Below are 25,294 nucleotides of genomic sequence, written 5' to 3' on the forward strand. Positions count from 1 at the left end.
GCCAGAAGTGTTTTGAAATGTGGCAAGGAGCCACTTTTCTACCGAAACAGCATGAAAAGAGTCAAGTATATCAGCAGCAATATTTGCAGACAAAATGTTAGTGTGCCAGATTTTTTTGCTGTTTTTTTTTTTTTTTAAATTTTGTGTGTGTGTATTTTTGCATATAACTATATGCAAATCTGAAAAAAAAAAACCAGTCAAGTGAGATGCCTTTACCTGTAACATGTTGCCAGTTCACATTAGGTATAACAAAATCTGTCAATTCTTCATCTTCTTAATCCTTTCCATTGCGGTACTTCCTTTCCTTCCCACTACCCCATAGTACTTTCAATGCAGCCATTGTTTGGAAGAATTTTTTTTGCCATCTACTGTGGAGTTCAAGTGACGTTAACGTTATCTTTGAAGACCAAAGACTGTTCAAAAAGTTTCTGTATAATTTATCTTGCTAAGTCCTTCAGAAGGATTCTTCTTGTTGTTGTTCTAAAAGGAATCTTTCTGTTTTAAGCCTGAATAAAGGTTATGTGCTATTTAAAATGCAATTCATCTGATCAGAGCTTTTCAGTTACATGACAGTTTCTTATGAAACGATGGAAAACAATAAGCAAATTGGAGCTGAAGTTTCCTACCTGGTGATATGGTATTATGAATTTATAAATCAAATAGTACTTGATGATAGATGCTAGAGTTCCTGACATTGTATCCAGAGAAATTAATCTGGTTTGGTTTTGCCTTTTCGTTGTATTAACAACAATGTTGTAGGTTTAACTTGAATACTTCTTGTTTCCTTTAGAGGAAACAAAATGAAATACTTTATATCTGTGGGTGGATGTGGTGAGTTGGAAGAGGGAAATGCTTAAACATTGAAGAACTTGTTATTTATGTTGTTATTTATGATTATGTGTATGTTTTTCTTCTTCCAGAGTGGCTTCTGTACAAAAACCTGATCTTATTAATGTACCAAAGGTATGTTCATCATCGCAACCAAGAAATGTAGCATGTGACACTAACTGTTACCCATCTGTCAAACCCTGTTGTGGATAAGCACTGTCATTCAAACTTTCCTTTCAATATAACATGCTTGATTTCCATGTGTTACATTAAGAACATTGCAGCGTTTGTATCTTTGAGTAACTTTACTCTCCCTGCCCCCCCCCCAGCCAAAAGAACTGAGAGACCTGGCAATTTATTATCCAAAAAAAAAAAAAAAAAAAAAAAAGTGAATAAATGTTATCTGCCAACTCTCAGAACATTTTTTTTAGAAAGATATTGCTGAAGTTTTTCCTCTATCCCTAAGAGAGAAACACTAGTAGGGCTTTTTGGTGGTGGTTTTTTTTTTCCTTTTTTTTATTTTGTTTTTTTGTTTGTTTGTTTTTTACTTGTTTTGTCTTTTTTTAATGGGCACTGAAATCTCCCTTTGTATTTGGAAGAAGCTTATCTAAATATTAGAGTTTCAGAGAACAATTCCCCTCACTTTCCTTAGAGCGTTGGGGAATTACTTGTTCTTGAGTTCTTCTAATGTTTTGTTCTCAAGCAATAGTTTCAAACCCTCCTTTTTGATAAGAAGGCTGTTTGCAAACCTGAAAATACTTACAAATGGCCTGTATTTGAAATTCCTCTCCAATAGACATAAATAACGTATAGTATGTTAGTGTTCTGCTGACCGTGATTTGAAAGGCCACAGTTTGGGAACCACCATGTTAAAACATAGCTCCCAGGAAAAAAAAAAAAAAAAAAAAAAAAATTATATTTTTTGTGAAGACGTTGGGGTACGTTGATAGAGTGCAACTGGAAAAGCTCACTGAGTCCCAAAGCACCAGCCTCTAATAAATGAGCTCGAGGGCTCTGGTTCCACTCTTACTGATCTGTTGATACAGCCCTTATATACAATGTGTGTGTGTACACATGCACATGCTGTTTGTGTATGGGGAATGTGCATATCTTGAATTGGGTTTGAGAGGTGGAATGTGGATTTTTATAAAAAACACTAATTTTTTCCACATGAGTTACCCGGTGGGTTTTGCAATAGAGTGGCTCTTCAGTTTCGCTTGAATTTGATTTGTGGGGTGTCTGTTTTGGATATGATGAGAGGAGTTAGCATCGTGGGATTTCATATTGATTGTGCATGCTTGGGTCGTTCCCTTTCCTAAAACGCATGGCTCGTTTTTTCCCATACGTTTCGTGGCTGCAGCCTCGGTAAAGCTTGCTTCTGTTCTATGCTTCTTCATTCCACGCTAGGTGGGTTATCTCCCCTGAGAGCAGCGAAAATCCCTGCTGAGGAACGTGCATGCGTCTGGCGTGGTTTTGTGTGTTTCTTTTTTGTTTTTCATCTCGCATAGGGAGAACCTACAGAAGTAGTTAAGCCTGTGCCCATTGCCTCTGCTGTTGCGCCCAAAGTCACTGCCGCGGCGAGCGTGGCTTACAATAAGACACCGAGGCCGTTCGGAGCCGTAACCTCCTCCAAAGTCACCTCCATCCCATCACCGTCCTCCGCCTTCACCCCGGCCCAGGTGGCGGCTCCGTCCGCGACGGCTGCCGCCCCGGCCCCCTTTGCTGCGCCCGGACTGCATGTTAATGCCAAGCCTAACGCTGAGCAGCGGCCGCCTGCACCGAGCGCTGCTAAACCTGCAGTTAATGTCCCACGGCAGCCCGCCGCCACGCACAATGCCGCCCCGAGCGCCTCGGCCGGCGACGGCGCCCAGGACGTAGCCGAGGGGCCGCGACGAGGATTCAGAGAAAACCAGGGGGAGAGTAAACAGCAAAATGGGTAGGTGGGATTTTTTTTTGCTGTGAGGGTCTTTCCTCGCAGGAAAAAAGCTGGGCTTGTTTAAGGGCTAGGTAAAACGCAGCTTGGAGGAGTCGTTTAATCCTCAGAAGCGAAGCCCTGAGGAAGGACTCGCATCTTAAAAGGGATGCTTCAAAGGGCTGAGCCAGGCTTTCGGTGGTGATTTTCCTCAGGGGTGACATACCGGCTTATAGAGTGTCACAGCTAAATTGGATCAGGACCACAAAATGCTTTACACGATCGGTTGTATCACAATGTGTTCTGGACCTTACAACAAGCCCGGTATTAATTTCGATGTCCGTGTCTCACTGTGTATTTTGACTCCTGATACGGTGGCTGAAAGCAGCAGGCACTCAAAAATGCAGAGCGGTCTGTCAAGAAGGGTCAGTGGGTGCTGCGATGGCAGGGAATGAGATGCTCTGAAAGACCATCCGTGGTCCCAGCAGGAGTGGTGGAGGAAGGTCCCAGAAGGAAGCTGGCGGCGTTGAGCAGACTTCTTGCAGCATTATGTGTAAATACCTCAACTTTAAATGTTACCTTTACCTTAACAAAGCAACACAGATTTAAAACATGAGTAATTTTTGTATGCAGATAATTGTTTATGTTAAAGTGGATATTGGAGACCTAACATTTAAGGGACTGTAAGGCTACATAAAAGGCTTATACTGTATCTGGTGTAGCATCTAGACGGTAAACAATAGCTTAGTAAATTAAACTGAGCCCAGCAGCAATCCTGGGCACTCAGACCTGCACTGCTGCCCTGTTCCAGCAGCATGCTTTTGGCCAGGGCGGCCTCGGGCTCTCCCAGAAGTTCCTGGGCAGCACTCGGGAGCTGCAGCGTCCCAGGGACTGATTCCCAGCCGGGAGAGGAGGCGGCTGGGTGCGAGCGGTCCCATGCCAGTTGGCCTCTGTGCCCAGCAGCAGTGTCTGGCAGATTGAATTAAGTAATAAAAAGGGCAGGAGAGGAGCTGTAGGTTTCTCTTCGTTCTTAAGAACGTAAAGCCTGCGCTTAAAACCTAAAAGCTGTGGTAACTATTTCCCATCCCTCAAAGGAAAGGGGCTAGAGGAATAGACCTAGTACCTATCTCCTCTGATACTCTCTCAGTATGTAAAGTATATGAAGAACACTACAGAAAGGTAAACATCCACACCAACTAAAATACAGAATAAATTGCAGTTTCAGTTGAGCTTCTCATGGGGGAAAAAAATTTTTTTAGGTACCTATTCCCTTTATATTGCAGTATGAATATTTTCCATATGTGGACTCATATAATGCAGTCTGTATGCATTTTATATCACACCGTTGTCATGGTAACTTCCAGCCCTTTCTTAAACAGCTGATGGCAGGGGTCCACACTGCATAGAAGTGGGATGAAATTCGGAGATCCCAAGGACTTGCTTGATGCTGGTAGACTTGTTGAATACACTTTGCCAAACCATCTCTTATCTTTCCAGGAATGCTGTTTTACCAAATAACTGTGTAAGGAGTAATCAAAAGCGGCAATTAGTACTGAAAAAGAGGAACAATAGCAACAAAATTAAGTCTTCTGGAAGGAAGTGCTGCAGGCGTAGAGTAAGCGCTTGACAATCAAGATAGGATGACTGGGTGAGCGCTGTAATGTGCCCTACCTTCCAGTTAGGGGATGAATAATACCAACTGAAGAGTATCACAGCTGACAGGTGAAGAAATCCCTGTCTCCCTGCCAATCTTGCAGATCTAATTTGGGAAAGCTTGAAAATGTTTAGAGCTGTAAAAACCTACTTTATTTTGCCATCTTTCTTACAATAGTGTGTTTGCGCTATCTAACTCTCTTGCAGTCCTAAGGCAGAAAACAAAAACAAGCAAACAAAACCCCCTAAAGTTATTATATTGGCCTCCCGCTACACTACTTACTTATTTTTACTTAGAAAAATTACATGTCTACAATGATGCTTGACTATCTCCTCATTTAAAATGGAATCAATGACATTCATGAAATATCAGAAACATTGAAGTTTAGAATAATTGATCAGTCTGCAATAAATTCCATTTTGCTTCTGTGTTTGATATTATTCATTTTCTCAAAAAAAAAGAAAAAAAGGCAACATATCTTGTCATAGATAGCTCTGCTGAGCAAATGCAGTTCTTCAGACATGCACCTTGTCATACTCGGAATTTCCTCCCACCCTCCTGGCTCCCCTCAAACCACATTCAGGATGTAAACTATTTGCCTTCACTTCAGGATGGGGAAGGAAGTTTTGTTTCCCTTGTTGAGTCCTGGCTTAGAAAGAAAGCAATTTGCCTTCATTAGGCTGCATGCAGTTATGTTTTTATTATGACCTTCTTGCCACCTCTTGCATGGAAACGTGCCTGCTGCTTAAAACAGGTAAGATGTCCACATACTTCACTCATTTTAAGCTCAGCTGGGCTAAATTTTTCCCTTGTAGGTTCTCTTGATAATTTTAAGTTTGACTTACGTGACGTATGGCTTTACGAGAGCTTGGATTTTGAAACTCCTGTAATATTTTAAGAAGGAAAGAATGTATTAACACATCAAATACTTTTTTTCCCTTGCAGATAACAACAGTGACAAAGTTAGTATCAACAGCACTGGAGTTGAATTATGGTTGTTTTTCCTGTTGGAATAACCAGCATGTATTCTTGTTTTGCAAAATTATGGCTCCTACAGAGCTTTATATTTAAATTTTGCAAAACAGCTTCAGCTTTTCTTAGTAACTTCTTAGTATAGTAAATGGTTTTGTCTGCATTGGACATGATGTGATCTTGCTTTCCACTGTGTTACATTTTGCAGCTTTTTTTATTCCACAAAACATTTGTGTGGTGTTTGTGTGTATTGATAAATTCTTGGTGAACCTATGGCTGATTTGGTGTTGGTAATACAACTAGTAAATGGTGAAATAGAGTATAAAAGTAAAAATGGTTTGAGGACTATGGAATGAAGGGCCAGATACTGAATTCGTATAACAAAAATAAGAGTAACATCCATATACTGTGATTTGTACATATTAAGGATGATCAATATGATTGAGGTTTTACTGGCTTGTCTTTTCTCCCCTTGCCTCAAGGCTGAGTTAAGGGAGGGCCTGTCTCATTGAATTTTCCTTTGTCTCTGGCACCACCTTGTTGCCTCAATGTGTCATTACTAGTAGACTCTTAAGCCTTAAAAAAGGGACCAGTAAGATCCACAAGAGAAGTCAGCAGCATATTTTGTTTATAATACCACTTTCAACAAACGTGAAAGACTACTTATTTCACTGTGGTAGTTGCTAGAATGCAGTCAACTGCATGTAAATAATTACATTTCCATGTAGTTCCACACCTTTAATTACTGCTTTAATTTTCAGATGTTATTTTTGCTATTAACTGTTTTGATGCTTTACTTCATTTTTCTCTGTACTTCTTGTACTCCATCCTGGAAACACCACTGTCTTTGTTTCTATACCTCTCCCCCTTTTAGTAACTTTGATATGAGATACATGTACTTCACTAATACTGTGTGTCAAAAAATTCAATCTTTTATATAATTTTGTATGATACCTTACACATCGTTCTTTCTTTCAAGTATTAAGTGTTCTTTTAAGCTTAAGGATTTACTAATGCATTCCTTTGAACGGGCCTAATTCTTACTTGTTGACGATTAATAATTTACATCATTCTCATTCATATTTTCCACCTTTCTTCACCAGAAATACTTTGGACATTAAAAGTACAGTGGGGAAGTAGTGGCAAAAATAAAAGTGACTTTTAAAGTTTTGTTGGGTTGTTTTGGTTTGGTTTGGTTTTTTAATTAGAATTGTTATGTCTTAAGAGCTAGTTTTGCCCAGTTGATCTTATGTAGATTATGTAAAAATAAATGTACATTTTAAAGGGTCTTAAAGATTAAAGCTTTGGGATAACAATTGTAGAATTTAGGAGTAATATATATAGCTTGAATCTTCTGTTCCCTTTTCCTAAAGTGATCAGTGCCATTACATGTTCTTTACATCAGTTACTGAAAGCAAAGTTTTAAAACCCTGTATTCTTGCAAATCTGCTAGTGCAGGGATTGGTAGTAGCATGTAGGTTACTGTGGGGAAAATTTCCAGATGAAACGATTACCCCACTTTTTGACTTTCAGAGAGGGTATTGAGCATCAGTATCTCCATATTATGCTCCAGAACATCGCTACATACACTTTCAGATGGCCTGGTTCTGATCCAGACTTTGCCAAGCGCAAAAGACTTGGCATGTACTAGGTGGCCCTTGCACACAGCTAGTGCTTTGCCTCTTGTGAACCAGGGGGATAACTTGTCGAGGGGCACCTGATCCAAACTAAGTAGACTGCCCTGCTTTACCGAAACAAATTCCCCTCTCATCCCTGTAAGGAAATCGCTGTGAGTTTAATCTAAGTATGGGAGTTCTGTGCTGTGGTTTTGGTGGTAGAATGAGAATATCACTATTAATTGGATTTCAGTGTCCTTTCCCACAAAACTAATTCAATAGAATAATTAGCTGAGCTTCTGTTTCAACCTTCTGACTTTATTTCTTGTTTTCTTTTTTCTTTTTCCTGTTCATGCTGGGAAAACTTTCTCTTGCTGTCTTACTCTGTCATCTCCAAGGAAAAACCCACCCAAACGGTAAAGGCTTCAACATGTAAATGTCTTGATAATACTGTCTTTTACTGTTTCAAATGTTTCAGCAGTGAAACAAGGAAAAATATTTCAGTTGAGTTAGAGTAATTATAAAGCTGTGTTTGGTTCAGAGAACTGAATCTGTGTTCAGGTGTGCCTGTAGAGCTCACTGCTGCACATCTGCATTCAAACGCAGAAGCTGCCTTTAAATGCTGCGAAAAGTCACAGTTCTGCCCTTGTCTTTGTAGCTAGCCCAACCCAGGCGGTCTCTGAAGCTTTTCACTCACTGCTTTCTCCTCCTTAACACAGCCCCCCGCGGAAGCACATTGTGGATACCTATACAGAGTTTTACCACACACCCACCCACAGCGATGCCAGCAAGAAGCGACTGATTGAAGACACCGAAGACTGGCATCCCCGGACAGGCACCACCCAGTCCCGCTCTTTCCGCATCCTTGCCCAAATCACCGGCACTGATCATAGTGAGTAGTTTGGTGTAAACGAAATAAAAGTAATGGCCTTGGACAGATAGGTGTTTTTAAAAGTTGGGGGCGGGGGGGAGATAATAACATGATTCGGTCACATCTCTTGCATTTTTCCCACTTGGATAATAAATCCAGTAGTCAGAATTTTGGTGAGCTCTTTAAAAGAAAAAAGTTTGAGAAGACTATAGTAGGAAAATATTTTTGTAAAACTCCAGCAACTGCTAAATAGTTCAGGCCATATTCATTACTGGACATTATTCCTGGTTGAGTTGAATATTAATATATTCTAGATAAATCTTAAAATTTCCATTTCTACTCCCAAAGATGTGGGCAGATATGTATTTGTTGTTTCTTTCCCCTCCTGTATCACCAAAATGGTAAGGTTCCTGTTCAAATTTAATGCTCCAGAAAAATTAAGGTGTTTTCAGGCATGTAGAAAATCTTTGACAGTCATACAAAAGTATGTAATCTGCAATGATTTAATCAATCAGAAGCATAAATCCATAGTTCCTCAGTTTATTCCCACATCATGTTTCCATTCTCTGCTCATGCTATGGTGTGATTACATGTACTGTGAACTGGAACAGATGATGCAGAGAAGGTCATTCCCAGTCATATAATTTTATGGTAAAACTTCATATTATGCTGTCAGTTATAATTCATTGGGTGAGATCTGTAATGTTGTGTAAAAGCCATCAGAAGTGCCATCAGGAAGTTTGAGCTCAGTCATGTTCAGACTGAGGCAGTTAATGCAGAGGTGATTATTTCATTCTTCTGCTTTTCACAGCTAGTGCTACGATAAAGAAGGCAGTGAGAAATCAGACCCCCTTCCCGGGGGCAGATTTGATTAAATCAACTATTGATTTTCTGGTAGAATTACTCTAGAAGCCAATGGTAACATCTCCCCAAATAAGGATTATTGTCCCTGCATGATAAATCTTCTGAACTTGGACAGTTCCTTGATTGTTTTGTGGTCCTGCGTTGCGCTAGTCTGTTAATGGATCACTGTCTATCTTTGGATTCTCATCATTAATCCTTGTAAGGGCAGAATGCGAGATCTGAACATCAAACAACATGTCATCGAGTACTGATGAATTAATCATGTTGACAAATACTGTAAGAAAGTGACTGCAACTAGGTTTGTCAAATTTAAAATCAGGGCTGGGAATTTACATTATCCTGTGTGCAGTCCTCTAGCACCTTGACGGTTCACAGCCTGGCTGCAGACAGACTCTTGGATTATCACCTGATATAAACCCCCAGATGTTCGTCCAAAAGAAATACCTCCCAGCTTCCATTCATCTTCCCCTTCTCAACTCACCTTTCTCAATGCCAACGTGGAGAGTGGGCCAAGGGAAAGGGCAGAGAGCAGCAGAGCCACCTTTCAGCAATCCTGCTGGCAAAGGGGCTCTTGAAGTTTATAGACATACCTCATTTCCACTGGGGTGTATTTAGAATCGAGGAGTCCTAACGAGCCTTGTTGTAATCTCCTGCTCTGGTAAATGTGTTGGCACAGGGCAGAATCTCACTGTATGGTGGTACCGTGCCTTTGACAATAAAAATTTTCTGTTTTCTTGCAGTGAAAGAACCAGATCGTGAAGCTGCAAAGAAGACTAAGTGAGTTGATGTTTTCCATTTTTATTACTTTTAATACTTTGCATGTCTTAATTCTTAACTGATAGTGTTTGGTGCATTTGTGTGACATCTGGGTGTTTTAAAAATGTTGCTTCTTTTTTTGCCTTCTACTTCAGCATGTAAAAATCAAGATCTTTTTCTGCGTAGACCAACCTTTTAAAATTTGTTGCTGCAGTCCAGTATTAATGCTTGTGCAGGAGTTTGAGACTTTCCGTAAACTTGGACTGATTTGGTTTTCTGTACAAGGTCAGCTTGTTGATGTGTTTTCCTCTTCCTAAATCTAACCAGGCATTTTTGATTTGTGTGTGGATCAGATTGCAAGGCATAGCTGGAAAGTATTACTGTTCTGGACTGTGAACGAGGGTCAGCTGTCTCCTTCCTTTGGGATAAGTTGTTCAAAATGAGGACCAACCCGTGGCTAAATCTAATGGTTCTTGCAGTCAGTGGGAGTTTTTCTACTGACTTTGCCTAACACTAGATCCAAGTTTTGGACAGAGAGAAAGGCAATGTGCAGATAGAAATAGTGCATGGAGATTGCATGCTTGCTTGTGAAACTGCTTAAGACAAACTTTCTTTCTTTCTTTCTTTCTTTCTTTCTTATTTTTCTTCTGTCACTTCTTTCCACAGGGAAAAGGTTCCCATCCACGTCTTTAGCCCCAAATATACAAAATTACGTGACTGGCACCATGAAGTCTCAGCACGTGTTCTTAATGTCCAGTGATTTTACCCAAGTTGCAAAAGCAAAATACAAACACTTCCTTCCTTTCTTCTTTTCCATCTGCTTTGCAAAAAAAAAAAAAAAAAAAAAAAAGGAAAAAGAAAACTTATTTCGCTAGCCTTACTGCGAGAGAAATTCTAGCCTTTTCTATACTTTTCTAACACTTTCCTACTGATGTATAAAAAATGAGATGAAAATGTTTTTGTGCTAATCACTAGTTGACAAAAAATACATATTTAAAACAGAACAACTTGGGTGACTGAATCTCCCAACGCGGGGGAGGAGAGATGGCTGTTGCAGTTCTTTTTTTGCCTTAAAGGAGTCATTTGCATTGCTGAGTTTGAGTTACTGTAGGTTGTTAGAAAGCAGAAAATTATGAACAAAAGAATAAGAATTTGTATTACTTTGATTTTGGGGCTGGGGGAAGAAGATGAAGAGGGACTGTATGCACTTGTTTCAAGCTATTGTACTTACCAGGATAATTATCTTGGATTTCACTAGATTTTCAGCAGGTCAATTTTAGAGTGGTTGTAAATGTTTTACAAAGTAGAGCAAGAAGACAGACTGCTTTTAAGCAAATAAAAAATAAATAAATAAAAAAAACCCTCTGATGTTGTGAATCAAAGTGCAAGCTCAATATAAAGATTCTGCTGCTTAAACTAGTAATATGTTCATATTGTGGAAAACTTAGAAAAAAAATGAGCAGAAAGTTGCTGTGTACCTGTAAGAGCTTCAACACATCCTCTAACAAGAACAAGACAAGACAGTAGTATTTATTTATTACAGAGTGAAGCTCATAGGCTTTCTTGTGTTTATAAAAGCTTCATGGCCCTGTGGTTCTCCTGTAAAATAATGTATTATAGTAGCTACACATTCATTAATTTATGCTTTCTGAAGCTTGAAGAGTATTTTAATAAAAGTTGCTTTTATCTTAGCTCTGTCTGTTTTTCTTTCGAGTCTCTCTGACTCCTTGAATAGTCTTCTCATGCACGGAGCTGTAATTTCATTGCACTTTCACAGATTATAGTAAGAGAAATAATTAAATCCCTGCTGTGTTGTAGAAACTATCCAAATTGTATAAAATTACCACAGTAGTACAGGTCCTCATCATGTTAAAAATGGGGTATGAGTTTGTGTTTGACATGAGATTTGCAGAAATCAGTAAAATGATTGACCTTCAGTGGGGGGCCACAGAAGTAAGAATTCTGCTATGTAAAACTTGCTCTTGGCTTTTGCAATGCTTAATGAATCAAAGAAGTTTCAGACCTCAAAGGTGAATTGTAAAGCACATATAAAAGCCCAATCTTTCATAATTGCTTAATGAGAACCATTGCAATTGGTTTGTAGTTTGTGCAGCTGACCTACACGCTTTTCTGATGGAACTGGTCCTGTGAACAGATCGACGTCCACTGCAAATGCTTCTGCAGACTTGGGGGTGGGGGGAGGTGGTGTGTGGGGGTTTTTTTATTCCACAACTTGGAAAACTGAAAGGAATGGAGACCTTTGGAAGCATTTTAAGCTTGTGTTTCCTTTTCAGATGGTTTATACTGCTACACAGTACAGCAGTAGCTTATGCTATTTGTCATTTTATCTTTAGGAAAAGCCAAACAGAAAATGGAGACTTCAGGTAATAGCCAAGTTATCTAACACTAACAGTCACCGATGTGGATGCCTAACAATGCACAGCATAAAGTACAATTAGATTTGCACTGGTAATGATGGACCAAGGCATATCACATCTTACACACCTTTTGGGTTAACTCCTTAGGGATAGTAGGGGAAAATGTTCGCTTCAATAATTTCACTAAAGATTGTTTTGATGAGAAGTGCCAATTAGTTTAATCCCCCACCCCGCCATTGTGTAACTCAGTAGCGAGTACTGTGTTACTAAACCCAAGCCTGTTACTGAGTGCACATACACCACAATATAATCGTTTGATAGAATACTCCTTATTAAAGTACGAATGTGAAGTAGTGTTAAAAATGTTTTGCTGGGTTTAAAGAATTTTTAGTGAATAGAAAGGAAGATGGGAGTTTCAGAGGGCATCAATGCAATGAAAACTGTGAAAGGATATCACTTAGACTCTCTGTAAAGTTTTCTTCATAAGGGCAGAATGGTTTGACCTTCAAGTATTTTTACATTTTAGAGATGTCTCTAAGTAATACGAATATCTTCATGTTGGTATTTAACTTACCATTATGTTTATCTATCTTACCAGCTCTTATCCCTTTGAAGGGTGAGTTGCTTTAGCAAGAAATGGAAGAAAAAGCCTCTCTAAATAATCCAAAGTATAGACGCCTCTGTTTTGATTAAAATTAAACACAGATAGTCATAAGGGCTGTCTATTGAGGATATGAGAATAGTCTGAGAGAGGCTACCAAAATTATTGGTTTCCTATAAATTCATAGTAACAAATCACTAGTTGCAAAAACATTTTTTGAATGTGTGAAATGAATTTCATTTACTGTTTTAAAGATGTCATCTCTTTGCCCAATATCCCCATTGCACAACACTTGTTGACATTAAATTTTGGACTTTGTTATTGTTTCCAAAACAATGGACTGCTTTTCCATTTGCATGTGGATAACATGCCCTGGCTCATGTCTGATTCCCAGCATAGATCTGATCTTTGAAAAAAAATATTCTGAGTGGTTTTTGATATAAATGAATAAGCTTACATTTAAGAGATCACCTGGAAGGATGAATATGACAAACAATGAAATAGAAACCTCTCTTCCATCTGTAATCTACAGATAAATATCCCAATCTAATAATATCCAACTTTTCAGGCAGGCATTATCCAAGACAAATGCCTTGTGGATTTTTTTTATTATTGTTTATCCCTAAACTGTAACCCACTAGGGATTTTTTGTGTGGATAAAACATCAGCAGCTGGAAGGACAGGAAATAGAAGTGGAGAGCCCTCTCTGAAATATGTAAATTGCAACTCTTAAACCAGTTACTTAAAGCTTAGAAAGGCAAAGTCTAGCCTTTATGTAAAGTTTACTTATGTGTTTTAGTAACTAATTAGTTCTAATTCTGCGGCACCCTATCTCCAAGTATGTCTTAGATGTTCACTTTTAACCATCTCCTTTTGAGCAACCAGGTACAGATTTCATTTTGGCCTTAAATTATAGAGTCAGTTCATTGTCCTGGGTGAGAGATGTGTCTGAATTTTCCAGATTTGTAGTTCAGCTAATCCATAGCCACTGGAAAATATTTGTCCCATTCTTGGTCAGTCCTGAAACAACCTGTCATAAATAATGTATTTATTTTTTTCCCCCCTATGTCATAAATATCTGTAAAGCATACCTGCAGATCTACCTAATGGAGCAGGAGCCCAGGATACCTGTATTAATCTGAATAAAAACTCTGTAGCTACGCAGACTTTGGAGATGCCACCTGTACGAGAATTTCCATCTGCACCTTTACCACCTATGAGGTCTGCTCCCTCGTCATTCCTAAGTCTGTTCAATAATTTTCAGCACTTAAGGCTCCCTTGACTTTATTAAGATACTTAATTCTGCATGCTAATATTTAAAAAAAAAAAAAAAAAAAGGCAGCATTGCCTACTACTGTGGCTAATTTAGTCTGCTCAAAACTTGTGGTTGTGATTGCTTTCTACCTCGTAGTTTACTTTTGTATTTGTGTATTAGTGAGATGTCTCACAGGTGCTTTTCCTCAAGTAGAGGGCTTTAAGACAACAATTTCTAGATTTATTTTTTTTTCCTATCACAACTGAAAAAAAGAAAGGATATGGAAAAAATATTGAGAAATATATAGTCTAACCTTCACAAAACTAATGCCCTAAAAAAGTTGCAGCAAAAAGTGTATATAACTTTGGGAGTGAATCCCCCTAGTACTTGTCTGTTTCTTTTCCAGTATTTCCTAAAAGTTTTCCATTGCATAATGTAATACTAAACGTATGTGTTCCATCTTTGTAAATTTAAAATACTACTTGGCTTTCTGAGTTCATAAGCAGCAGGACACTTCTCAACCTTCACTAAAAGTGTGACACTTCCTAAGTGTATTGTGCATCATTTTATCGCCCTATTTGTGTTTTGCTATAAGCTCCATGGTTTGGTTTTATTTTTTTTTTTTTCCAATCTACTAACACTTTCATGCATAGTGTCTTCTGTTCAGCATACTATTTCAATGTGGATTAAAAACCTCTTTCTCCATGTGTCTCCATTTGCTTTTGTTACTGTGAATGGAGTGAAAACGGTGCTAGACCAGAACGTGCAGCTGCTCTTTTGCCGATAGCAGAGTCCTCCCCTGGCAGTGTCCCCTCTCCCAGACTTTCTGAACACATTGCTGCAGCAGATCCTGGGAGGTAAATCATTCGGAGGGGGTTTTGCTTCAGTTAACAATCTATCTATATGTTGTTCTAGTTTAGATTTGTCTGTCTTGGGAGAGAGAGAGGGTTGTCTGTCATTCACTTAAAATAAAATCTATTAATCTGCCATGACTAGGGATTTTCGTGGAACTGGTAGGAGGGAGAAGGAGAAGAGAAATGAAATAAAGCTGAGCTGATTCATGAAGTCTCGTGGATACCAGTTAAAATAAGACACAATATTTAGTGTGTGTTGGTATGTTGTCAGTGGGTATCCACCCTATCACCTGGATGGAGTAACTTTTCAGTGGTCTAAACAACACCAAAGTGAATTCAGGTTTCTTCAACACACAGAAAAGTGCCTTTAAAAATCTATAAATAATTTTTAAATAAGTGGATTATTTCATTCATAGCACTATGTGGTGCTATGATGCAATCAAAGAAAACTAGATGATTATGTGGCAAATTTCCTGTCATTGGCCTTGGATAGCTTCACTGGCAACTTATCTTGGCAGATCGGTGATGTTTTGGAAGTCACAGTAATTTGGAGGGTTATGATGCTATTATTGAAGGTCAATAACATTTTCTGATGGCTTGTGTTTCATAGTGCAGGAGTGGTTTTTAATTCCGGGTAGGTAGTGTTCATTACACATGCAGAAGCAGAAAGTTACAACACAAAACAAAGCTGGTCCTTTAAAAATGAGAATTGAATGAACAGTGCCTGGTCTTGCCAGGCCCCTAGACGGACTTGTCCTTGCGAAAAACATACAGGAATATACTATTGCCCATACCTGTGTGGGCTTTCTGCAACTAGAAATCTAATACTAAGATTTGGGATTGACGGTTTCCCCTTTAAAACAATAGTCTCAACCAGCTGAGAGAGATGAGGTCAAACCTCACAACAAAACATGTCAAGTCTGTTTTGTTGCAGTGGCCTTTGAAGGCTTTTTTGATGTCTGGGAGAAGAGGTACCTTCATGAGCTAATGTGAGATTAGTCAGGAAGGGATGGTGGGTGATGACAGAGGTTTGCTTGGACAGCAGGCCAGTACCTTCATGGTAAGCTTTGGTTTGAGCCAATACAGAAGAGAAGATTTGGTTGAGGTGGTTTCAGCAGCACGTTCTCTTAAATCCCACAAAGCAGATGGGGTGAGTAGTTATGACTCAGCAAAGATGAAGAATACACAGAAAAGGTGTATGGCAATATTCATGGTGTGGTTCGTTTTGTGTGGTTTTGGGTTTCGGGTTTTTTTAGGGGGGGGGGGGGGGCGGGGGGCAGCTGAGCAGAAAACCTGGGATGAAAAAGGCAGGGGGAAAAGTACTGCTTCAGTAATGGATTTTCATATCTACCAATGAAACTCTAGTATGATTACACCTGCTGAGCTGCAGGTGCCTTGCAGATACTACTACAACTACCGTGTTCTGAGTACCAAGGAGTTCTTTCTAAATTCTAGCTCTGGATCTGTGTCCAGGGAAACAAAATTTAAATCTACTCTCACTCAAGACCTATGGCTCTAAGTTTATTATTTGGCAAAATTAACCTAGCAAAAGAGCAGCTTTAAAACTAGCCACAGGAAATCAGAAAGGACAGCTACGTTCATTGTGGTTCAGGATGAGTGCCAAAGTGTTTATACAAAAAGTCAAAAAAGTAGATGATGAGTATTTTCTACTCAAGAAGGGCAGAAATCTGAGCAGCTTCTGCAGACCTGTAGAAGGAAGGATTAGCATTGAATGTGGGAAGGAGAACATAAATTATTTAACAAAGCTATGTAGTCTTGATTCTCTCCTGAAATCAGTGTAGCAACTATGTTTGGGGTTTATGTTTTGTTACTGACCTGATGTTGCTGCTTTTTTATAACACCCTTTGGGGTGGGAAATACACCCAAAGCTGATCTCCAACCCCCCTTTTTTGTAAAATGGCAGCTATCAGAAATCCATATGGAGCAATTGGTGTGTCCCATGTCAGACTTTTAGTAAAGCAGAATTGGGCCATCCGCAGGTCAGTAGACTTTTGCCACTAAAGCCCTGCATTTGTTGGTGACTGGCATAGGTCTTTATTTTCCTAGTGGGCTCCATCTTGTTTTGGCTGGAGCTCTCTGATTTGTACCACCCACTACTGAACCACCAAGAAGGAGAAAGAGCTTGCTGTGAAATGTATGAAGGATCTGGATTTGATTACTGGATTAAAGTTAGGTTTGCTGCTTATTAGGCAGACTTCATAATATAAAGCATAATGCTTTTTTATTGTAGTTTTAGTTCTTTATTGAAAGCCTAAACTAGTCATATGGTGATACAGCCAACTACTGTAATTTATAGTGTATTATTACTCAATTTCATACATGCAATGTCCTCCTATAAGTTTAACAAAATATTTAAAAGCAATTACAGCCTTTCCAGAAAGCTGCAGAAAGTCATCTTAAAAAGTCATCCTGGCAACTTTAGACCATGTAAACCACAGAATCTGGCACTTCCTGAGAAATATATAACTAATATAAAGCAGATCCAGTGCCAGCAAGTCTTTAGATTGCTCTTTTATTTAAATGCTTTTTACAGTAATACAGACCTACTTTTATCTTTTCTTTCAGTGGAATTATTCCTGATAGTCATAAATACAAAGACTTAGTATTAAATAGTAGGTATTAATCCTGATTTTTGTTGAGCACTTTCTGATTAGTGGACAGCCAAGAATATTCTCTGCAGAAATTGTAATCTCCAGGAGTAATTTCTTCCTCTTTTTCTAGCTACTGCCAAAGCAAGTGAAAAATGGAAATACAATGACTATGTATTTATGTATGTATGAATCAGATTTGGAGTCAGCTTGCTCTCCCTTTGGAGCGTATACCCAGTGTGTGATTTACTCCCTTTCTCCTCACCTTCTTCAAGGCCCTTTTTATGACTTACAAAGCTTCACAGAGATGCTGTGTGAAGTTCTGGAGAACTTGAGGGCAGCTCCAGGAAAGGGTATAATCTGTGCATACCCCTGTTCTGTCATGAATTGTTGTAACTGTTGTTGTACTCTCCTCAACTCAGCCAGACCTCCTTTTTGGCAGGTTTGACATTTCTACATCAATTTTCCTAAACACCTTCCCTCGGTTGTAGTGATCATGCAAAAGGGAAATTGCAAAGACAGGAGTTGCTCATTTAATTGGCAAATGAGCATCAGGCTGGGGAGGAGAGGAGGTCTCAGACTGACCGAACTAAAACTGTCAGCTTTCATGGTTGTCTTGGTTTGGTGACAAGCAAGAGGATGTAAAATATGGGGGAAAAAATATTGCTTTCCTGTGGTGAATGTTACTTGTTCTTCTGCTTTCTTTTACTTCTGAGAACTTTTGTTTGAGAACCCTTTGGAAGCCTTACCCAAGCGCGCACCTCATCACCCTGCAATTGTTCAGGTTTTAAATACCAGCAGCCAAGTAGCCACAGTGTCTAAAGTGTCATCTACTTACACTAGGTAGAGTTTCTAATATACTGATTGTGCTCTCTTTCAAGTTTGTTGTCTATTTTTTAATGACTTTCAGCTACCCAAATGGTTGGTTTTTGTGTTTAAACAAGCCTGGTTCTAAGCTCTCAAGCTTCAGCTGTAAAAATGCTCCAAAGAACCAGCTTCAGCATGGTCTGATTCCTAGGGGATGAATATTTGGTTCATAGGGAAGACAAAAAAGCCCTCACGTGCTATTTCTTGTTCTTAACAAAAGATTGAAGAACACCAGCTGGAAAGAGGTGTCCATTACTGTTCAGTATTTTTAATCAAATGAGAGATTTCTTCTCCATATGTTGTCTCATTATAATTGCTTGTGAATTAACATCAACTAGGAAAATAACTGCGGAGTTGCCTGCTCCAGATGCAGCAAGCTTTTTGACAGCTGATAAAGCAAAGTGTGCTGTGGCCAAGCAGACCCCCGAGCTCCCCCTGCTCACCGTCACGGCCGTGCGGCTGCCTTCTGCAACCCCACCTGTGGAAACAGCCCTTGGGCTGCCTCCTGCTCCTGCCAGGTACATCCAAGCCAGCTGTTTTTAAAAAGGCATGATCAGAAACTATAATTTTATAATTTTAAAAAATAATTTTATAATTTATTTTTTACAACTTTATAATTTTATGATTAATTTTTTTAATGATGATGCTGTCAAGATGGAGCAGCTTACAGGTATCTGCTGACCATCATGCTGCTCTGGAAATTTGCATAGCAATTAGAAATTTGAGTAGCTTTTAGGCAAAATTTAGAAAAATGATTCAAAGAGCAAAGCGGCCCTTAGATGGAGGCGGAGAAACCAGTCATGGGTAGGTGATTCAGTTGGAAGGTGACTTTGTTGTCAGAAGTTGGTGACATGGCGTGAACATACAGTGTCAAAGTGCGGAAGAAGGTTTTTGGGGGAAGGCACAGTAGAGTGAGCACAACGTATGATGCTTTGCTATTCCACGTTTTATTCACCTGGCTTTCAAAGGTTAGTCACCCTTGTCATAAAATGTGTATTTTTGAATTGTCCAGTAGCCTGAAGTTTTTGGAGGAGAATAAAAGCATTAACTTGTGTAGCGACGGGACATCCAGAATACAGTGTTTACCAATAGGGAAAGAGTGAGCTTCCCTCAGTAATTAACTCTGTGGGATATTAAACCATACCTCTTCTGTTTCTTCTGGGTTTGTTTTTTGTTTGTTTGTTTGTTTTTTTATGGGTAAGGAGGGCTTTTAAAAATCCTTAAATGAACTCCTTCTGAGCTTTAGTTAGCATTGCCAGAGGTGAATAAGTGTTTGATTAATGACTTTACTTCTCTTGCTGCTTTTGGGCAGGCACGATGCATCTCTGCCTACTCGCGAAACAAATTCTTTCAATAAAATCTCAAGCTGGCAGTCTAAATCATCAGTAAGTCATACAAGGTAAATCTTTTAAGGTATATCTACAGCAGACTGCTAGGTGTAAGCAAGGTCTTCAGGCAGAGTTTTTGCATTTAAATCTGAGAAGTGGTATAAAGTATAGTTGTGTAAGTGTTTGGAGTGTTGATTTCTGAAATTATTTTAAAAAATACACAGCAATTCTGGGGATAAACTTGAAATTTTAAAATAAGAGCCTGAGTTACAGATTCACCACTGTAGAAACTATTTTGGAGCCAGTCTGGTTTTTCACTTTTTTTTTTTTTTTTTCCCCGTTCACATTCTTCCCAACCCAGATAAATAAGTAGGGGAAATGAAAAGGGGTGAGGAGCGCACTGAATTTGGTAAAGGTGGCTAAGAATAGACCTGCTGAAGTTATATCAGCAAATATTCCAAAGTTTTCCATGTTTATTATTTATTATGAAAAAGAAGAGAAGCTAAATGATTTTCAGGGCTTTTTCTGTCAGGACCGTGGAGACTTAGGTGAATCTGCAGGGAGTGTCCTGGGCCCTCATTCAGTGGGAATGACCCAGGGGGGCGCGACAGAGTCTGGGATGGGGAAGATGAAAGCTGGTAGATGCTGAATGCTGACTTGATGAGGGGAAAGTTTTATTTGTGGGTGAAATCAAAACTACTGTTTTCTAGATGAGTATTCAAGTGGCTAATACATTGCCTGACGTCTCTGTGAGCTGGGAACCTACAACTGCGTAACTTTCCAGCAGTTAGTGTGGTCCGGTATTGTGCTGTGTCTCTGTCAATCTTTCCTGCTTTCTCTGTTTTCTCCTCTGTTGGCTCAAAGCTTTTGTGCTAGAAAAGTACTGCTGGAAAATCCTTTGGGACGTCTGCCCAAGTTTGGACCTGCTCCTCTTCCCGTTCTTTCTCCTTTCAAGCAGAGATCAAAAATTAAGAGCATGGCTGCTGCTGCCGTGTCTGCTGCCGTTGCTGTCCGGGCCAGGTAGATACGAACTTTAAAAGCAACATTTTATAGCTTGGTTTAAGAAAGTTCAAGCTCATACAAGAATAATCGGTCCCTGGCAGGGTTGCAAAATCAGCTCTTTCACAATAGCGTGGTGGGCAAATTGTTATAATGTGTCCAAGGCTCCCTTGCCCTATTTTTAGCTTAGCTGCAGACTGCTGCTCTGAACCTTGGTGAGTAATTCTATGTTTCTTATCCTCATGATACCTGTTTTATGGTTCAGTCGGTAAACTAACTGTAAATAACAATTTTGTTACATAGGTGACAAAGAATAATCTGCATTTTGGAGTAACTTTTACATGCTCGAAGAAAATAACTCTCTGAGTTCCATCTAAATCTTTACTGCATTGCTTTTTATAAAGGCTTACTTAGACCAGTGGTCTCAATTATTTTGATGATGTATTCATATCAGTAAAAAATTTTTGAGCATGCAATATATGTATATTTATGTATTTCTAAATTATATAAAAGTCCTAATGTACTAATACATTATGTACATTATAAAACATACCCAAGAGCAGAAATTAAAAAAGGATGTGAAAAAAGGTGAAATAAACACTATTTTCTATTTTACTTTATTAGTGATAAAAATAAAGTAAAATTAAAAAAGTTCTTCTCACACCCTAATAGGTTGTCTTGTGCACCCCTTGTGGTGTGCGACCTCCACTGTGGGGACTGCTTAGTTAGACATAATTTCTACATCAGTTATCCTAGGTTCAGTTTCTCCATACTGCTACAGAACTTACAGGCTTTTCGTAAAGGGCTTTTGGGTTTTCAGTGGTCCCAGCCAACTTGATCTTTGTTTGGTCACCTAGTTTGTTTACGTGGTCTTTTTGAACGCTTGCTAGACTCTCCGAACCTAGTGTCTACCGCTCGCTCTTGGATGCCCTGCTCATCACGCCTGTCACTAAGCCTCCTCTGCAGGCCATCGGGCCCTCCAGGAAGTCCACAAGTGCTCTGGAGTTGCAAAAGAGCAAGAGGTATTGTCCGAGTGTGGTGCACGGTTGGCACTTAGGACTCGCAAGAAACTGGCTTCTCCTTCAAAGCCTGTTTCTGTTGTCTGCACGCTTGAAGCAGCCTGCCTGTTGTGGTCTTTGGCACGAGGTCACCAACCCCAAATCCTACTGGTTTCACGTCTTTGCAGAACTAATCTGCACCCTGGCCCTGCCAATGGTGTTTCTGCAAGCCCACCGTACTAAGCAAAGGTTTCCTCGCTGGCATCAGGTGCCCTTCTGAGAAACACGGTGCTGTTTGTGTTGCGTTGCGAACCTCCGAGGGAGGCACCGTCACTCTCAATAGCCGCCTGGAGAAGAAAGAAGACGCTCTGGCTTGAAACCTCTATCCAGGTGAATTATTTGCAACAATTCCTTGGGCAAGTAACTGGCATGTTAGGCTGCGAGGGTGCTCTGGGATCAAAGAGCTGCTATTTTTCAAAGCTTACTTTTAATGTGTAAAATCAAATAATTGGCATGCGGAGCAAATAACTGTTTTAAAAATTATTTGCTGTCTAGGCCCTTTGTTCCAGTGCTGATTCTGTTCAGTGCACAGGACTTTTTGTTCTCGTTTCCTGACCACAGCTATGTTAATGCTTGCTTCTGTGGAAAGATGCTTTTATGTAATTGACTTCAGCCTCAAAGGCGGAAATCTATTTGGTTATTTTACAGGACAGTACGTATTAAGTTGTACTAAGGAAGAAATAATTTGTGGGTTTTCATGTACTTATTTGCATTTTCAGAAGAGTAAAACCCTTCTAGAGATAAGGCCCAATTATAAGTAGAGCTAAGATCCACTTGATGTAGAAACTTCTGTTGAGTAAGAAGTATTAGTTCTTTCCCTCCTGTTTCATGGCTTCCAACGTGACCTCAGTCACTAGAAAAGGCTAAAGTAGCCTAACCTTGTGGAGGGGAAATGGTAGTTATTAGATACAAACAGACAATCTGAAGTTGTATCAAAATTTCTAACTTTGTGGCATATCCACTTCAAAAAGAAAAAAAAATATTAACAGAATTATAGTGATATAACACACCCTTAAATACTAATTTTCTTTTTGCCACTGAATGACACTTACTAGGAAATCTTTTTTACGTATGTATCCAAAGGGAAAACCTCTCCAGGGGATCTGATACCTGTGCACTTCGGGTGAAGTCCAGGACATGCTGCCAGCAAGACTTTATTCTTTAGCTGTGGTGGTTTTTTGCTGGTACTTTTGTAGAGCCAATAATGGTGGTGAAAGTGAATTCCCTGACTTGCCTTTTGTTTTTTTACTTCACTCACTAATGTGCATTGTTATGGCATAAGCTGCAAATGAAGGTAGATTGTTACAAGAACGGAAACATTCCCTTCCTGACTCTGAAACTGGCTTTATGTTTATCCGTTGTTTGCTCACTACATGGGGAGAAACTCTCCTGGTTTTGAAGGCTTATTTTTGGAGATGCAAACACTTATTTCTGCTAGAAAGTTGAGATTCCCAAACTGGCTCCGTTCAGTTGCTGTCCCTTATGAGTACATGGGTCTGTTGGGAAAGGCAAGGAAGCAATGGAGAACTTCTTTTGTCCTGCCATAGTTAAAGTGCAGGTTTGGAGGTTTTTCTCTGTTTTGCTCTTCCAGCGGGCAGAGCTGGAGAGAGATGTGCTGGGGCCGGAAAGTCTACTGGGAGTACAGAGACCATATAAGCCTGCCCAAAAGACCTTATCAGTATTGGATATATCAAGATCCAGGTTGAACAGCTTGAAAAATACATCCATAGATTATTAGGGTGTTTCTAATGTTATTTCTAAACTTGTGAAAAATAAATTTTCTCTTAAACCATTGTAATAGCCAGGTTATCCTGGTTCAGGTTGCTGCATATGGGTTGTGGCATAAGGCTATAACGGGAAGCTTATGATTTTCAGGCTGTTAGGGACATCCCAAATAGGGTGTGACCTAAAATTTGGGAAATGTGATGTAACTACCATTAGTCTGAGAACATTATGCCTAAACGGCATTTTTAAAGGATTTTTCCCAAAATAACTGGTGTTGATCTGAAGATACCATACAACATACCAGGGTAATGATTTCTGTTTTCCTTCCTATCACCTTGAGCTGCCAGCGCCGGTAAGGAGGAAGGTGTTGCCAGTAGATGGAGCTGTAGAAATGAAGCTTAGTGCTGCCTCATCCTAGTGAATAAAGGAGCATAGCCTTATTGTATGGCTTGAGAAACATGAAGGAAAAGGAGATAAAAGAAGATAAATTATGCTTACAATTTACTGTCAGTAAGTACATATTCTCATTTAAGTTCAACAAAGATCAAGCAAAATTAATCAATTATGTCAGAAAAAAAAAAATGTAACAGACTTCAGAGAAATGACCCCAATGAGTGTGAGAAACTAGATGTTAAAATGTCTTTGCATTACTGTCCATCTAATGACATATTGTAATATGTACACGAATGTAATGCTGAAAAAGTATTTTAAATGGCAGCTCACTTCATGCCACAACACAAGAGTTGATAAGGAAGGAGATCTGAAATCTTATGTCCCATAACTAAAAAACAACTGGGTCAACCAAGAAAGCCAAGTAAATAAGCTTAAACAACTTTGGGGTTTGTGTTTTCTGGCTCTATCTTGTATAACTTTCATGAAAAGGTAGTGAATCTATTTTACCAAGGTAGCTTAGGCTTATTGGCATTATCTCTGGGGAAAAACTCAAGAAGGTTGTAGCTATAGCAAAAGCAGGGGTTTGATTTTGTTCTGCAGTAGGGTTGCTCCAAAAATATTTCCCTTCTCTTCCTCTCACTTTACTGTCTCTGTTCCAAAAAGCTGGCTGTCTTAAACTGCTCAGTACTGGGTAGCTGCCAGAGAACTTGACCTTTTCCTGACTTAATATCTGTTATTAACTGGCCTGAAGTGGTGCTGAACACCACACATTTTCTTCCCCTACCAGACTCCTCAGAAATGGACTTTTTTGTTTGTATAACAGCCAAGAATTCTTTCACTAAGCTGTGTTCATCCTGATGGCAAGGGAGATAACCTTAAGTTTGTTGGGGTTTGTGTTTTTTAACACATGACATATAAGCAGCAAAGGAAATTATGTATTTAATATCTTGCAGTTCCAAGAATTGCAGCTCTGCCCTAAAATTAAATTGCATTGCAAAAATGCTGTGAAATTTTGGGAGATGCTAGCAAGAATGGGCATTGGCATGGCTTTCGCTTTATCTACCTGACACTATGCCATGTACAATTACTTGAAAAGAGGATAGTCTGGCCTTGTGAGACAAATGGTGTTGACTCTGAGAGAATACTGACTCTGAAAGATGCTTTGAATTGCTTTTGTGTAGAGCACTGCTTACGGAAGGGTTACATACTTCCTCATTGTAACTTGATATGAAAATACCTCCACCCACACATACCTCTGCTCTTTCTTTTTATTATTTTATTTTGCATTTTCTTCTTTCTTGCAAGTTATTGGAACACTGCTAGGTTAACACAAAATGTAAATACTGTTTCAAAAAGCTGACTGAGACCATGGGTTTGCAGTAGGGGTGGGAACAAGGTCAGCAGTCAGTATTTCTTGTCTGCTGTTTCTCTATTGTTACATGAGAAAGCCCTTGCAAAAAGGCGTATGTATTTCCCCTGTTCATGGGGTTTTGTCATCATTCTCATACCTGGCTTTTTCTGGCCTCCTATATATGTCTTCAGCTAATGTGTATTTTGATACTGGACAAAATACATCCTGTGATGTCTACAACTTAAACAACATAGCTTAAAACAAGAAACTGAGATCTGAGATACAAGTTTTATCTCAGCTGTGCTAATACCTTGCTGTAAAGCTTTGGAGAAGCATCTGTGTAAGAGTTTACTTGGTCTTAAGGCAGACAAATCGTTCTTCTCTTACTTTGAAGTTGCAAAGT

At 39.3% G+C, this 25,294-nt stretch overlaps 1 protein-coding gene across 21 annotated transcripts in view; it reads left to right on the forward strand.

Moving 5' to 3' along the window:
* The window catches only part of PDLIM5 (PDZ and LIM domain 5), a 133,739-nt gene that overhangs the window by 73,388 nt on the left and 35,057 nt on the right, over positions 1-25,294 (forward strand). For 7 of the 21 annotated variants that reach the window (XM_041124259.1, XM_030010341.2, XM_041127979.1 and 4 more), the window contains 12 exons: positions 921-963; positions 2,337-2,764; positions 7,381-7,398; positions 7,702-7,874; positions 9,458-9,494; positions 11,828-11,857; positions 13,539-13,673; positions 14,448-14,564; positions 18,376-18,555; positions 19,350-19,436; positions 20,230-20,385; positions 21,255-21,386. In XM_041124259.1, the coding sequence (XP_040980193.1) occupies positions 921-963; positions 2,337-2,764; positions 7,381-7,398; positions 7,702-7,874; positions 9,458-9,494; positions 11,828-11,857; positions 13,539-13,673; positions 14,448-14,564; positions 18,376-18,555; positions 19,350-19,436; positions 20,230-20,385; positions 21,255-21,386 (1,536 nt within the window). Of the gene's footprint in view, positions 1-920; positions 964-2,336; positions 2,765-5,339; positions 5,357-7,380; positions 7,399-7,701; positions 7,875-9,457; positions 9,495-10,139; positions 11,165-11,827; positions 11,858-13,538; positions 13,674-14,447; positions 14,565-18,375; positions 18,556-19,349; positions 19,437-20,229; positions 20,386-21,254; positions 21,387-23,487; positions 23,519-25,294 lie in introns of those variants that run through there. The other 14 variants (XM_041122577.1, XM_041122927.1, XM_041122735.1 and 11 more) reach the window with 12 other exon arrangements.

Source organism: Aquila chrysaetos, chromosome 1 (genome assembly GCF_900496995.4).
Source record: "Aquila chrysaetos chrysaetos chromosome 1, bAquChr1.4, whole genome shotgun sequence".
NCBI classification, from domain to species: Eukaryota; Metazoa; Chordata; class Aves; order Accipitriformes; family Accipitridae; genus Aquila; species Aquila chrysaetos.